A 16395-nucleotide genomic window follows, 5' to 3' on the forward strand; every position below is an offset into this window, starting at 1 on the left:
GCTAAGTAGCTTTAATACTCAGGGACTAAAATGCATGTATACTCCTCTTTCAATTCAGTGGGGAATTTTCAGGGAAGAAAGAATATAAACATCTTTCAGGCTCTTCTGCATGACAGTTGTATTCAGAAAGGTCCTCATACTGGAATCCCTTTAGACAAAACACATTATGAATTCCCTTTAATTCTAGTATCAAAAGTTTTAATGAAATTCATTTTTAGTTTGTCATCTAATAACCACTTGTCACATGCAAAAAAATTCCCCACAACAGTACTTACTGCATCAGCCAATAATGACAACACTTTTTCTTTAGCTTCTTTATTTAAAATCAGTTTATATATCAGTGAATTTCAGTCATAAGAAACTGTTCTTTGACAAAATCCCACTATCAGAATGGTAAACTCTTAACTGACTTTATTTAAGAAAATAATACAACTATGCCTCACAAATTATGACCAAGCTTAAGAAGAAGTCTGTCTCTCTTTCTTTACTATGAAATGAAGACAATGTCATAAAAGTACATAACAAAGCTATAGAAAAATCAGTGAAATCACAGAAAATCAGAAGCTCCCTATGTGTTTTGCCCTATTCAAATACTTTTAATGAAAATAAAACATTAATGGCTTTATTCAAATAAATACATATTTTAATAGGTAAAATGTATCTGAAACATGAATTCTTCCTGATTCTACATTTCAGACTATGTAAAAAGTCAAAATGATGGGCTATGCTGGCCAAAGGTTGGTTACAAGAGTTTTTATTTTGCAAACTATACAGAAACAGTAAAAAAGAAAATGCATTATACTTTTTAATATTACATAAGATAAACATTAGATTTAGTATTTACTGTGTAGAAATTAATTCAAATAAGAATCTGATTTTCCTTTTATTAATGATGGGAAATCAGTGACTCATTTTTAAATTATACAGCCTGCAGTAACACATTATGCAGGTCATGTCAATTTTATTCTGGGCAGAAAGAAACAGACAGGATATGAATGAAGATGGTGGAGTCCCAAAATGTCTACACGATTAATTAACATGCTAACATAAATACAGTGATTAAAGTAATTTTCTCTACAGTCAAATCTTGAGTGCTACTCTACACAATAAGTATAATCTAGACCACATGGTAATTACATAATAATAGGAAAAAAATTAAAATAATCCATTTTCTTCATTCCAGCAGCAGTACCTACACTGGTATTATTTTGGTAATTGGGTGTGCTTAGCTATTGCCTAACATCCTATACTGGTATGCATGCTAAAACCTCTCTAGTTCTATTTTGCAAGGCACCTTTACAATACGTTCTATAAGTTTCTGCACTAGTAACAGAAAACAACATGAATCAAGATAAAGAGCAAAACTATTTCCCAAAATAAGAAAATAAAAAGCATCATTATACATTTATTAAAAACTACCCTGGGGCAAGTGACAATACTCTGAAATACAGTAATGTATAAAGGTAATAAACTTTAAGCAAATCTTTTTTCCCAATGTAAATATTTTATGCTAGTCTGATTAGAGAGAAATACAGAGAAACCACAAAGAGTGAAGCAATGATTCAGTAAATAATGATAAAGCTTATATGACCTTGACATGAAACCAAAAAAAGGAAGGACAAGAAAATTTTAGAATTACAGAACTGGTGCTTGTCCATGCTACTGATTTTGAAAAATCCTTTCAATAATCTAGCCATTTCCCAATAAAAAACATAACTACAAATGCAAAGGAGGACTTTGCTACAGTTTTCCCTGCTGATTTTTCTCCATACCTTTGGTTAATTAAAGGCTGGTTGAGATGCTACTTGTGCATCAATGTTTTTCTACTGCAATACATTTCTGATTCATTAAATGGACATTTTCAGGGCCTAACACACTGACAGAGCTGAAGGTAAGTCACAGTATGCATTCTGAGGAGGACATGCACAGTTCCAAGTAAGGGCAAATATTTTTTCAGCAGAATTTTGAAGAGACTGGTTGGCTTTTTAGTGTGTTTTGCACATATATATATTTTCAGTAGCACATAACATTTTTTTCTTCAGGCTAGAATTCCAATGTGTTTTCTTCAGCACAACGGAATTTAAAAACTCAAAAGCACATGATATAATTATTCTTATTTAAACAAAAAAGTCTATGACTCCAGCTGCAATGTTTGAAATAATCATACAAAATATACATATTTGTTAGAACCCTTTTGATCTTGGAGAGCAAAGGGATTTTATGAAATATCATCTTGTGAAATTTAGAAAGGTACAACATAGGGACCTCCTAATATCATCAAATATATCCATCATGATCATCGTCATCATCGTCATCATCATCCCCTTCATCTTCATCATCATCTTCAATTTCATCTTCATCGTTCATTATTTCATCTTCATCATCTTCATCATCTGTCCATTCATGGAAATCACCAGAGGCAAAGTCACCTGAAGTCTCTAAATCGATAGCTAAAAAGGTACGATAGTTATAGAAAAGACTCGCAAGATACACTACATAGTTATAGTATATTTTACATAATCATACAAAAGGCACATCAGAATATTTACTTTCAGGACAACTGCAGAGTGTTACATAAAAATAAAATATAAATAATAGGAAGATTCTTTTGTCATAAAAACCCACCTCAATATTGAATTAATTTCTCAGTGTTAACAAAAGGAGACAAATGTTATGGATTTGTAGAACTGTAATGAGTGCTAGGAACAATTTAAAAAATTTAAGTCCAACTTACAGATGGCAATAAGGACCACTGATAGATAATATACCCTGACTATGGCTCACTTCTTACATATCATCTTGAATTATACCAAACTGTCCATTTATCTAGAAATGATCCTGGATAAGATGGACAATAGGCCTGAGCTTGTACCTCAAATACTGTGTACAATTTACTCTCTGCTTCAGGCTATGTTCTTTTGTTGGAGAAAAAGTGAAAAGGAGTCATAAATGACTTTTTTTTAAAAGAAAAAGGAAAAATACTTTTTTTTTCATCTTTTATATCTGGGACATCAAATAAAGGTGACATGGGAATTCTTGGAAGAAGCTGCACAATGCTGTAGGGAAGGGAAAAATAAGGGAAGATTTAGTGTGCTAAAAACATTGTCAATTCCCTCAAATATAAACTGAAAAAAATATCAAATTGAATTCACTTGCATGCTGATTACCCAAAGGAATAAAATGAAACATTATGGGACTTATCTAACGCTGCTCTAGAAAATTAATTTGTCCTGGGTTTATACACACTATGCCAAGCATGTGTAAGGGGTCTATTAATAGCTGACACAGTGACAGGAGTTCCAAAAAATAATGCAATAACAATAACAAATTATATTTTTTTGGGTTTTGTATAAAATTCCATATAGTTGGGTCTCACACTTCTCACTGAAGAAATTTAACCTGGCTGACAATCAAAGGGAATAACACTTCTAAACCAAACACCACAGAAGGTTCTTCACTTACCACATTCCGCTGCGCCATTTGTTCTGGATCCTGACACCTCATTGCCGTATCTGTCCACACACCAGCACTGCCCTAGGCTTCCATGGCACTGACTCGGCTTGTAGTACCCATCCTCATCACAGAAGGGGATGTACTGCCCTGAAAGATAGATATAGATAGATATAGATATATATGTTGAATAAGTATATTAAAGTCCATGTCTTGGCCGATGTCACAATTACAGCAGAAAGCAACTGGCTTTTCCTGTTTCACCATTTCAGACTCTGCAGTGACTGCTTTAGTACTAAATTCAGCTGACTCAAAGTGACTGAATGGATCAAATGTGGGAGGGTAAATATCACGTAGCAGTCTTGGACTGATTTCACGACATAAAGCGAGAAATCTTCCTTTAATTTTTTTGTTGATCCTGTGATACGTATTTCTTACTCCCTGAATATCTCAGTCCAGATTTTCACTGGTGAAAAGGCTCAAATGTAGGACCTGTTCCTGACTGGGAAGTTCTATATCTGTGGAGTACAAACAAGTCTGGATAGTAAGGGCCAGATTCGTGACTAACAAACTATCTACTACAAGGAGTTATTTGTATTTAATATGTATTTTACAAACCACCACATGCTAATATTTAATTATTCCACCACAGAAGACAAATGCAGCAGAACACACCACAAAAAAAAAACCTGTAAAAAAATTAATACTAAATTTGCATTTATATGTACAAGAGGGGCTTATTTTGTGAGGCAGTGACATGCCTACAGCTGAATAATCCACTGTTTATCACTTGGACCAAGTGGAGACCACAATCAACAAAAAATTCATATGAAAGCATTTGAAGTGTATAGTTCTTGTTAGAAACCATCCTTATGAGAAATACAGTTTTGACTGCTTCAGGCCAAGCCTTTTGGTCTACAGAGCTTTCACACAGTGGCTAGTTGTAAATGAAGACGTTACACTTCAGAAATATTGATGCAGTATAAACTGATTCACAACAAGGATTTCAATGACTTAGAGAATATTACAGTTAAAGGATCAGCAGAAATACTACATTTAGGAGTACCTTGTGCTGTCCCCTCTGTACTGTAAAAATGTACCTTCTATAAGGGTAATAAAACAGAAGTAAGAGCTTTTGGTAGGTAACGTAATAAAACCAAGTTTAATAGCTTTCAAAAATTTCATAAATTTTGCTGCTGAGATTTACTGTGGTCTATCTTCATTGGATTAATATTGATTTTGTGTTGCTGTTTAACTAGGGTTATTTATGTAAGTAATAAAACCTTCAAAAGAATGATCTATGGCTCACCTAGGAGCTTCTTTCCTCCTTGCTGCTTCTGAATGTTACTGAGTTCTGTCTGGCAAGGTGGGTCTAAAAGGACATAAAAAATATTAAACAGGTTACAGAGTATCAAGGACAGAAAGCACATGACTACATTTTCACAGTTTGCTATGTTGTAAGGTCACTCTAACTACTGATCTTATGAAACACACACATCTGAAAGAAAAGAATTACCACAGCTTGCTACAGTTTCAGAATTATGAATCTGCGCACCACCATGGATATGTGCAGAACACCACTCATAGTTAACTCATCTCCAAGTGAGCATCTAGTCACTAGTCTGGAGGATTGAGGAATGCTAGACCAAAATAGCAACTCTATCACACCCTACTTTACTGCTCTATAAAAATCTCTGCAACTGTGAAGCTTGCCTCATGTATTAGCTAAAAACAGGACAGCTCTTTTAATTTCCTCCCTTTTGTCCTTTTTAGAATTCATGTTCCAATTTTGTATTTCACATACTACACTAAGAAAAAAAAATCTTTTTCTTCACTGAAGTCTGCAAGATTCAATGATTCTCTGGCAACAATGTAAGACTGGATCCCATAGGTACAAAACCCCATTTGCAGCAAACTAGCTTAAAAATGGAGGCCAAACTTTAGATGGCTCGAAGAAGCAGAATATGTATTAAAATTCAGTTTTTCATTATTCAGCTACAGCTGAATATTGGAAATACTGAACTCTACTTCTGAATAATTTAATTTTTTACTGTCCATAAAAGAAAGTCGCATTATGCACCATGAATGGGAAGAAAATAAGTTGTGAATGTGTTTACATCACTGTTCAGTAAGTGAAAGAATCAAAGACAGCAAAGCACTAATTAATCTCTGAACACTGGCACTGCATACCACATTAGACCATTATTAGCACCAGGCATTTCTCATTCTGAACCAGCAATAAAATTACTGAGTTTACTCACAGGTGTCTTTAGCCTGCACCATTCCCAGACAAAATGTTACATTGCATGAATATTAAATGCATTTTCTATTTTAGCAGACTCTGATCATTTATAATACATCTTTGCCATGTGCTTAACTCAAGGATCCCTTTTTCTCCATGCAAATAGAAAAAGGTGTTCTAAGCTGGCTTAAAATGAGTAAGACTAGCCCAGCGCATTGATGCAGAGCACATGGAAGACCAGCACTCAGTCAGTACGTAGGGCACTCTGCTGAGAAAGGCCTAGATGAAGTGGAGATCAAAAATACAGTTCTGGTGAACACAGAGCCTCTTGGCTGGCACAACCTAGTTATTCCAACATACCGTTGCTATTATCTAACAGTGTAAATAAAAACTAGTATACAATAATAATCCCTTACTGGCAGCAGGATGTTAATTTCTCTTGTTTTTACATTTTAAATAACACTTACATATGCAATATATTTAAAGAAGCTCACAAATGTCTCCAGTGGCCTCAACTCTGGTGGGCCTGGCTTTTCACACTAAATCTGTAATGATTCTTTTTAGAGTGAAGGCCTTAAGGGTAGGCTCCACTTTCAAACACTGTCAACAGAAGTCTTAATGCCAGAAAAATTTTAGGATTTGTCTTTCCAGACAATGAACCAATTTCTCTGTGTGCTCTTGAAAAATCACTGAGATTTGACATCACTGGGTGGGTATTGGATTTTAATAATTCAGTTTTTGACTACTTTATGAGGCTACATGACGTTTTACTCTTTGCATTGTAGGAAGTACTTTGAGGATGATCATGCTCACAGATTCATTACCTTTCAAAACTAAGGTTCCTGTCTTTCCCAATATTTGATGATTTAAAGTCTTAATGCTATAACATTCTGAGGACCGATTATCTCTTAAAATAAAGGTATTTTCTACTACCATTAATCTAATAAATTACAGTAATTTATCATACAAATATTACAGGTTATAAGAATCTAGGAACAGGGTGGATTTGGCAGGGTTAGGTTAATGGTTGGGTAATGTCACAGAACTATTCTATTCCATTCTCTCCTTTCCTACAAAAGAGATGGGAAATATGCTGACGAAGAAGAACTAGTCAAATAGGAACAATACATGCATTTTTATCCATAAAAAATAATCCTAAATTAGAAACATACATATGCATATTTGAGCACTAACATGTGGAAATGTAAAAATTATGGATGATGCCTAAAGAAAAAAAATCTTCTTTTATAGCTATAAATCTTTGGTGGCACAATTACAAAAAGGAATACCATTAACCAAGAGGTAACAAGGCAACAAGAGGGAGTTACTTACCCAAAACACTCTTCTCAGAAGTCTTCAAGATTCAAACTTAAGCTTTGCTTCTTAGCGCAAAAGCAGCAAAAACTCTTAACAATACTAAATCACTCTGGTGCTTAAAACTGTCAAAGAGAATGGCAGGCTGGAAGTTCAACCAATCTCTTTTGGCTCAAAGCACATTCTTTTTCCTATCTTCCTTCAAATCATAATGCCTCCCTCTTTATTTGCAGGTTAGCTCCTAAGTTTGTAAAGCTTTTTTTTAAGATTTCAGAAATTATTTTTATAAAAAAGCAATCGCCGGACAACTCCTTGAGCCAAACAGTTATTTTCGGGGAGGAAAAAAAATCCTTTACAAAAATCAGGGTTGTAGTTTCTCTTGAAATAGCAATGAATCTGACATTAGTCTTTCTGAAAATCTGTATACAAGTAAGGTATCTAACAATCTTCATCCTTAATCTGCTTTCACAGCTGTGGGCGGAATTGTCCTTCTGATAACACCAGTGCACAGCTAGGAGTGAATCATGAACCACACAGCACCAGCCATTCACAGTTTGTCAGTGCTCAGAGCACTGCTGCACACCAGAGTATCCAACACTACTAACGCCAGCCCTTCAGACACCAATATCCAGTCACGTCAAGAAGTGCTTCAAGGCTAGCACAATTAAGCTTTGATTTACCAAAATAGCACATTACCAGATCAACTGGAGTCAAACCAGTAGGTTTGACCACTATTTTTAACAGATAGGTCTCAAGGAGCTATTACTCACACAGTGAGCCTCCAACTTTCAGAGATTCTCCTTCTTATTCAAGAACAAAACAGTGATCTTTCACCAATCAAGTAGATAATATTTGGCAGAGCCCCTAAGTTCTGGATTATGGTCTACTGCAGATAAGGCTGCAGTGGCATCTTGCCTGTACTTGGCATCAAGCATTGTAATTGTTGAACATCTGAGGTTTGTACTTCAGGGATCTGAAACATCAATACAACAGTTCAAGAAGTCTGCCAGGGGATCTCATTTAGGACCATCATTTATCTTGATAAAAGCATGTTACATCTTCACTTGTAACTATCTATAAATATATTTGAAGTCCTTGCAATCTTAAGACTGGCAAATATAAATCATGATAATTATCAGTCTTCTATAACAGGGACTGTTTTTAAAGTGACGAAGATGTCTTCCAGGTATGGCAGACAGAAGGGCCTCTAAGAAAACACACCTAGAGAAGTGCTGGACTAATAGATCCATGCAGAGGCCTGTAGTAAAGAAATACTTTGCTGCTAAGCATTAAAACTCTCAGCAAAATTGGCTACTCTCCTACTCTGAATCAGTGATGCCACAAAACAAGGCTGCAGTAGTCAGTCAATTATTGGCAGAAAAAAATTCAGCCTATAAAAAGGCCACCATTGCAAAGGCCTCAGCATTTCAGCATTTAAGTAAGCACTGAAGTGTCACGTTAGCATTGAACAACTAAGGAAGTAAGTTCTGAAGATGGGTGCTGAAACACTTGCATGGATTGTTGAAAATAGAGGGCCACAGTGACCAAAGCATACAAAAAGACTTAGAAAGAGCACTGGCACAGTGCAGATTTTGATGTATTGCAGAAATGCATTTCAATGCCTTGGATATACCTCAGAAATACTAAACTACATTTAAGGCAGAGTAAGGGCAAGAAAAAATTCAAAGCACATCACTGGACTATACCTAAGTGTTTAACCATTAGTCAAAGTGAGACAACTACTAGAGGAAGATCATCTTCTCCACAAGAAAGATCTGACTTCAGGATTCATAAAAAAGTTGCCTATATTGACTAGGAGTTGTTAGCAATGTTCAATAATAGATCTAGTGCAGTGTAATCAAGCAGACAGAAAGAATGAAGAGTTTCAAGTATTTGTCAAATGCTGACAGTCTTGCATGGTAAAACTAAGATCAAAGACCACAGGGCTTCTCAGGTAATGACTCAAGCTAACACTATGTACTTTTAAAAAGCACAGTGAAATTGCTATCCCAGTATGATACATATGGTTGACTAAATTTTGTATTCCCTTTAGAACAACATTAATCAAGAAGAGTACTGTAAAACCACTGATCTACCCAGAAAGCACTAAGCTCAATGAATACAGAGAACTGCTCTACATGGCTTGAAGCATTCTGTTAATATCAGCTTATTTTAATAAACATCAGAAAGAAGCTGCTGAATTTCTCAGCTTTTCCATCTCCTTGCTATTAATAGCAAAGGCTTAGTTAAAGGCCTTATTTAGATCATTCCATCAAGTAAAACATAATCAGACATGAACATATTCCACAGCTCAGCATAACAATGCCAATTAGAGAATTCAATGGGTCACTAATACACACAGAAAGTAGGGCTCAGACAGTTGTGCAACAGCTAATAATAAGACATGACAAAAGAAGATGATAAGATTTTTTTTCTCCTTACATCAAAAAATGGAGAATACAGATTTTGATAACTGTTAATTTTGAATGATGAAGTGCATGTTTAATGTGCAAGGGATGCTGAAACTCAGATTTCACTTCATATACAATGTTTAGGAGACGTCTTTTTACTATATACTCAAACACACTGTGCTATCAAAGACTATCTAATCTGTTTGAAATCAGCACCTTATTTCAGCACCACTATCAAGACAGCAAGGAAATTGGTAAAAAGGGGAAGAAAAGCTTGATAATGTTGAGTTCTGCAATGTGAAGAATCAGTGTCACTGAAAGATGGATCTGTTGGGGTACCATTAATAAAATTCCCTAGTGTTTAGATCAGTCTTTACATTACCATCCTCAGGTTCTAAGAGCACACTGAGCAAAAATTATGCACAAAATGTGTTTATTACATAAGAAAATGCAAAACTACTTGAAACTGATCTGTGGAATGGTTTTGTTAATTTGGTTATGCCATTATATGAAATTGGTGGAAAAAACTTGGACCACAGTAGGCCATATGTAATTTTCTGTACTTCCTGTGGCAATAGGAAAGAATTATACTGCCCTCCAAAGACTAAGGGTACTTATATATTAAGCTGAAATTACTGTGGTGGGTTTTTTTTTTATTTTTTATTTTTATTTTATAGACAAATGAACAAAATGTTATGTTCTTTAAGAGCTACATTACTTCTAGGATGGGTTATTGTTAATTTGCTAGTGTTGCTAGCAGTACATACATGCTTACAAAAAAATCACACAAAAGTTAATGTTATACTATTAAACAAACAAGGTGTTTTGAAAGTTTAAATGTTAACCTTTTAATAAGAAAGTTACCAAAGGAAATATATCTGCTATTTAGTGCTTATCTTCAGAAGTACAGCTTTATTTTTACTTAGATTTACAACGGGCAGATGTAGCATGATAAAAACCTTTATTTCCACAGAAATTAGAATGAAACCATAAATGTTGAATGCTAATGCGAATTTATCATGAGAGTTTTAAGGGTACAAGTGAGAATTAAAAACTGATACTAAAACTTTAAAAAACGCTGAATTAGCTAAGCAAACTTTCCACCAAATCAGTTTTATCTCCTCTATTAGCAGTAGAAATTTGAAGCCTAGTTGGTGTTTATCCTTTAGAAAAACTCCCTCATGTTAGTAAGGAAAATGCAGGGGTTATTCTGACCATTTGCAGACAATATTCAATGAGTGAATTCCTTGATACATTACAACTAGCTTGACTATATAATTTACATGATGCTTCACCTATGACTAAAATTGTTATATATTCCTCAGGAAAATAATGCCTATAGGTTGTATTTATTTGTCTAACCAAAACCACATCAGGACATTAACAAGAGATTCAATTAGGCAATAAAAACCAACTGGTTTTAGGTCTAAATGCCTGGAAATAACTTTATCCATAATGTTCATTCAACTATTTTACTAGGCTCACTGAACATTAAGATACCCTACATTAGTAATAAAAAAAGTTTATTTTATAATGTAGGCAAAGTAGACTGGGAAAGAAATAATTTCAGTAAACTGTTCTTTATTTTCACCTCTTTCTCTCCACATACATACTAAATTTTGGCACGAGGAACAATATAGCTGTAAAAGCATTAGTGGCAGTGTTGCACTTTATTTAGAATCCTTGAATTTCTAGCAAGCCTTTCTATTTAGCTTGAGTCGTTTGGCTACTTTGTTTGTTTGGGGGTTTTTTATTTCATTTTAGGTATTCACCATATGTCACAAACCTTAACACAAATTCATTGCACAGCATTTAAGACTTGTAGTTCACTGTAAACTTCTTAGTATGTTAAAAAAAAGATAAAGCCCAACAAAAAGGTCAGACATACACATATGCAGGTTGATCTCATCTCTTACCTTGCTGTCTTTGGAAGCAGTAGCACCACTCATTGTTAGATATCAAACTGTCTTTGTATGTGTCACAAGAATTGAAGAATGCCCTGGTGCATGGCTCGTTCTTGTCAAGGTAAATGCTTCCAAGTTCTGACTGGTCCAACAACAGGTCATAGTTCGTATCCAGCCTATTAAACATCCAGCCCAGGGAGTCTTTGCAAATTGGCAAAATGCTGGTATCAAATCCTAAGAGACAAAACAAAAATAATAAAAAATTATATAGGAGGAAAGCTGGAGCAGCTGCTTATTTTATATTATATAGGAGGAAATAATTAATTATATAGAAGGAAATAATTTTAAATTATATAGGAGGAAAGCTGCTGCAGCCACCACAAAAGAATGCTGCATCATGGAAATAGCTCTGGTGGTACATAGCTGACACAAATAGTATATGCTATTGAAATGCACATAGAAATTATATGTCAGATTCAATTTTAAAGTCACTAAATTAATCTGCTAAAAAAATCAATCCTAGAGTCAGCCTCAAAACATTTAGAAATATGAGTTTTCATGTCAAATGTTATATATATAGCACACACATTATGTACAGTAATAAATGACGGATAATCATTTCCTGGAAAAAAAACTAATGAGGAATTTAAGTGATATTACAAATCAGGAGAATGAAAATTAAGTGGTTTGCACAGTTTACAGAACTAAGAAGAGAATAAATTCCAGTTAACTTCTTGGAATCCCTGCTTGGATTTTTTTTTATTTTTTTGTTCTGATAACATACATTTAAATCTATGAAAAAGTAACATGATAGTCAGTCTCAGCAATGCTTTGAAACTATTTTATCTTTACATGGTGTACTTTCTGTCTTGAAGGAAGCCATGTAAAAGATGATTGCTAACAGCAGCAAGCTGCTAGTATCATACTTACCTATACAACTTGCATCTTCCTAAAACACTGCTTGAAAAAATGGCCAAATGGAATAGGCTGAGTTAATTATTCCTGTAGCCAGACCTCACACCTCCTATTCATGTTTCCTGCATAAACTTTAAAGTACATGCAGACTTGCCTATGGACATGAAAGGGAAATGCAGAAAGCACCAAGCCTCTTGCCTGTGTCGAAGCTGTGACCTGCAGATGATACAAACACACACTTTTTCTGCTTCATGCTCTGTGGATCATGCCACAGGCCCGTGTGGCCAGGCAGTTGAGTACACACCCTAATACAGAGCAAGATTTAGTGCTACTAAACATAATTCTTCTCAAAAGTTAATTCTTCTTTAAGTTAAAACTGAGCACTAAAAAATTTGATTGGTAGAGATGGCTATAGAAAAGTTGACATGAGAGCCCACAGGAATTCCCCGTTTCTACTGCTGTTGAAAATCAAGCCTGTCTGCCTTTTTTGTTCTGACAACGGTAAAGAAATCAGAAAAGTGCTTCTATACTGCAAAACAGGTTTAATCCAGTAATTGCATTTAGAAGTCATTAGATGTCCTTTAAGATAGATACCTATATGTGGAAATGCCTATTCTGTGGTAGAATGACCATTTCAGAAAGGAAAAGAAAACTGATACCATCAAAACTCCCTGTGCAAGTCAGACAAACACATAAAAACCCTTTCCTCAGAAATTTTAAATTAACTATGATTTTTCATCAGGGTGATCTCGCTTTTGCTAGTTCCCTGATGATCTGTTGCATTAATTATGATTTTTGTTTGATAGAAAGAAGACAAAAACAAAGCAAAAAAATTTAAGCGAGCCATTTCCTATTTATGAAGTTTTCATGTATTTAACACAATTTAAAAACATACCCCAGCATTCAGCCAAAGATCTCTTTTCCTTCGTCTTCAGCCCCTGATAAAACACCAGCACAAAACTTACTATTTTTTCTGTGGATTACAAAGAGCAGTGAGATACAGGACCCAACTGAATGAATAAGGATATAGAGTAAATGTCTTATGCAACCTCATCTGTAAAAGGTATCAGAATTATTCAAAAGGTGTCTCTGATTAGAAAAAATCTGGAAGATTCCTCCATCTTAAAACATTTTTTTCTAAGGATTAGTGTTCAGTGTAACATTATTTACCTCTAAGGTTCTGTTCCTGAAGGCCTCTTAACACTTTCTCTCTTAATTCTGCTTTTAGCTCCTCATGACCTTGGTTACCAAAAGAGGTCAACATGAAACATACTTCTGCCTATCCTGCCTTTTGTGCACCTGCATGACAGAAGAAATTATTCTTGCACTCACAAATTTTTTCTGAATTTAGCACTCTGGCCAGCTCATCCAAATCTAATAGACAGGGCAGAAATAGAGCAACTATGATTTTAATTAGTAAGATGCCAACTAGAAGGGACTTGAAGATAAAAGACACTTTAAAGGTGTATTTAAGGATAGACTTTATGGGTCAAAGTAATTGAAGACAATACATCTGTGCGTGCAGATTCCAGCTTAAGTTTAGTGAAAGAGGCATCACCTTCAGCTTGGGACAAAATATTTTTAAATTAGCATCTGTGGTTCATGTTGGCAAAGATCACATTGTAAAATATTTGTATTTTAGGATACTCGAAGACAGTTTTATGTTTTTAATAAACTATACTAAGAAAAAGCAGAAACCTTCCCAACATCTGCTTATTTGACAGAATAAGCTAAGTTGGAGGAGACCCACAATGATCATTGAGTCCAGCTCCTCAGTCAGTTTCAAATTCTCCTCTAAGAAGAAATAAATTTATTTGAAGAACAGTGAAAGAGAAATGAACATTTCAAAGGTGTACACTCCACTAAATTAAGGTTGGAACAATATTGTACAACTGCACAAAATTTTTTCCCTATCTTTTTCTTGATTTGCTTAACTATCATTAGCCTGTGACTAGAGCTCATCCTTTGCTTCCATTCCTCAATTTTTTTCTCACTTCTTTCTATATAGCTTTTAGATTTTTTAAAAAGTGGTGTCCCACCAGCATCTTCTCTTTTACATGTTTCATAATTAAGGACAAACTTGCAATTAAAAAATTTGCATTGGAGTCAGCAATATAATTAAAAGGCAGATCATTTTATTACAGATCACTGATACCAACAGGATAACACCATAAAAGTGTTATTATGTTCTAATATTTTCAATAAATCCTGTGAAAGTTCAACATAACCACAGCTGATTATTTAAGTATAGAGTATCAAGTCTGATATTCATGACATACTCTTCTGAGAAGATAGGAATATATTATTTTGGTACACCAGAACTAATAAACCTACTTCAAACAATAATATTTTATGTAAGAAAAGCTTACATTTATTAAAACTCTCATAACCTATCTGCTAAATAGCATCAGATACTGGAGGAAAAAACTATGGATCATGGGGTCTAACTTTCTACTAAATAACTGTATGATTTAATAACTTCTAAAACTGATTATGTTTTATCTTGAAAGTATTTATGTTTCTTTTTTAGAGTTCAACTCTGAAGTAGTTTGTATTCTCATTTACAGTCCAGGAATATTTGTTTTTATTACTAGTTTTTTGTTCTTCCTCTTGTCTAGTATATACAATTTTGGGGTGGTAAATAGAGAAAAATCACATTTTTTCTTAGTTTTCACTGGTCTTGTTTCATCAAGCCAAAGTCTTTCATGACCATCAGTCACTGCAATAGAGAAATGTCTGAAATCTAAGTAAAATATTAGTTTTGCTCAAACAAATAAAATAAATAAAAATGGCTCAAGTATTTCAGAGGTAAACCAGTCAGGTGTTGATAGAGATAGAAGCAGCTTTGTTTGATATAAAATAGAGCACTCCTCCTCATCCAGAGGTACTACACCACAAAAAGATCATCACTTCAGGTCTATATACACATTACCAACTCTTTTAGAGATTATTGTGCTAAAATTCTTGGCTCATTTTAAAAGAACTTTTACTGAACTGTCCAAACTTAAAATTATCAGAAGTACTTTCTCTCAACAATGACTTGCTTCCTCTATTATAATATTGATGAAATAATACATCTTGAAGGTGATATACTTGGGTAAAAGAGTCAGAAAAGCCTTGATGTTCATATCTAGAGTTCAATATCTGCTCACATGGTTTGACACATGAAGGCATCAGCTGATACAGAACTAAGAAACAAAAAATCACCCAGTGACCAAGACCTAGGAAATTACTGCCCAAACCACATACTACATATATTATCACTTGGAACACCACCTAGAATGCTGGTTTGACACATTTTTCACAGTTGGAACACAAAGCAATAAGCAGAACCTAAGGAATAATTAGTATAATTGAATGATAGTAATTTATTCTTGATGATTAAGTAGCAGGACATTATGCCAAGGAGTGCAAAAACTGCTGCTCAGATGACTAAATTATGAAAGATGATTTTTATTTTAACCAATTACTCAAAATCTATTTCCATATACCATAATGAAGTGAACTTTTATGCAGCTATTTCTGAACACTATCTAAAAAATATAAAGTACCAGCTCATACTCTTTTCCTGGTCAAAACAATCCCAAGGGAAATCTTATTAAGAAATATAACCATCCTCCATGGCTTACATACTGGGCATTCAAAACATTTGCTCAAAAGGAACTAACAGAAATGCTCCTCTTGCTGCTTATTTCTCTGGGGAGAATTTCAACTCTCACCTGCTTTCCAAGGCAAAACTACCATTTGCCTGCTTATAAAGCACATAAGAAATGTGTACATTGAGGAAGACAGCTTCTGAAACCATGTGGAAATCAGAACAGCATATACACTCACAGGGCTCACATATTGCATTATATAGAAATTTTTTATCTAATGTGCCAAGAAATGCACAATTTTTTTTCAATACCAGTGTGCTGTCTGAAGCAATAAAAGTCTCAGGCAAATCACACATGTGAATAAACACACATGCTCTCTTTGCCAGACTCCTGGCTGGTATCTAGACCATCCATTTTACCTGTTCAGTGTGCAAGCTGCATAGCAAGAAAGTTTTCTTTTGTAATGTTAGTAGAAAACCTTCAGTGAACAGCATCTCACAGCTGAGACCTACTGTGCACAAGCTGGGAAAAGGTTTCCCTTCCTAATGCAATCAGGACAGAGC

General features: G+C 34.5%; 1 protein-coding gene across 3 annotated transcripts in view; it reads right to left on the reverse strand.

Annotated features, from left to right (window-relative positions):
• Positions 1 to 394: 394 nt before the first annotated feature.
• Positions 395 to 16395, reverse strand: part of SPOCK3 (SPARC (osteonectin), cwcv and kazal like domains proteoglycan 3) — a 165661-nt gene continuing 149660 nt past the window's right edge. For all 3 annotated transcript variants that reach the window (XM_077177279.1, XM_054632779.2, XM_077177278.1), the window contains 4 exons: positions 11334 to 11555; positions 4760 to 4822; positions 3463 to 3600; positions 395 to 2450 (listed from right to left, as the gene is read on the reverse strand). In XM_077177279.1, coding sequence (XP_077033394.1) covers positions 2278 to 2450; positions 3463 to 3600; positions 4760 to 4822; positions 11334 to 11555 — 596 coding nt within the window. In that variant the 3' untranslated portion in view covers positions 395 to 2277. The remainder of the gene's footprint in view (positions 2451 to 3462; positions 3601 to 4759; positions 4823 to 11333; positions 11556 to 16395) is intronic.

The sequence above is a fragment of the Agelaius phoeniceus genome, chromosome 4 (assembly GCF_051311805.1).
Source record: "Agelaius phoeniceus isolate bAgePho1 chromosome 4, bAgePho1.hap1, whole genome shotgun sequence".
Taxonomy (NCBI): domain Eukaryota; kingdom Metazoa; phylum Chordata; class Aves; order Passeriformes; family Icteridae; genus Agelaius; species Agelaius phoeniceus.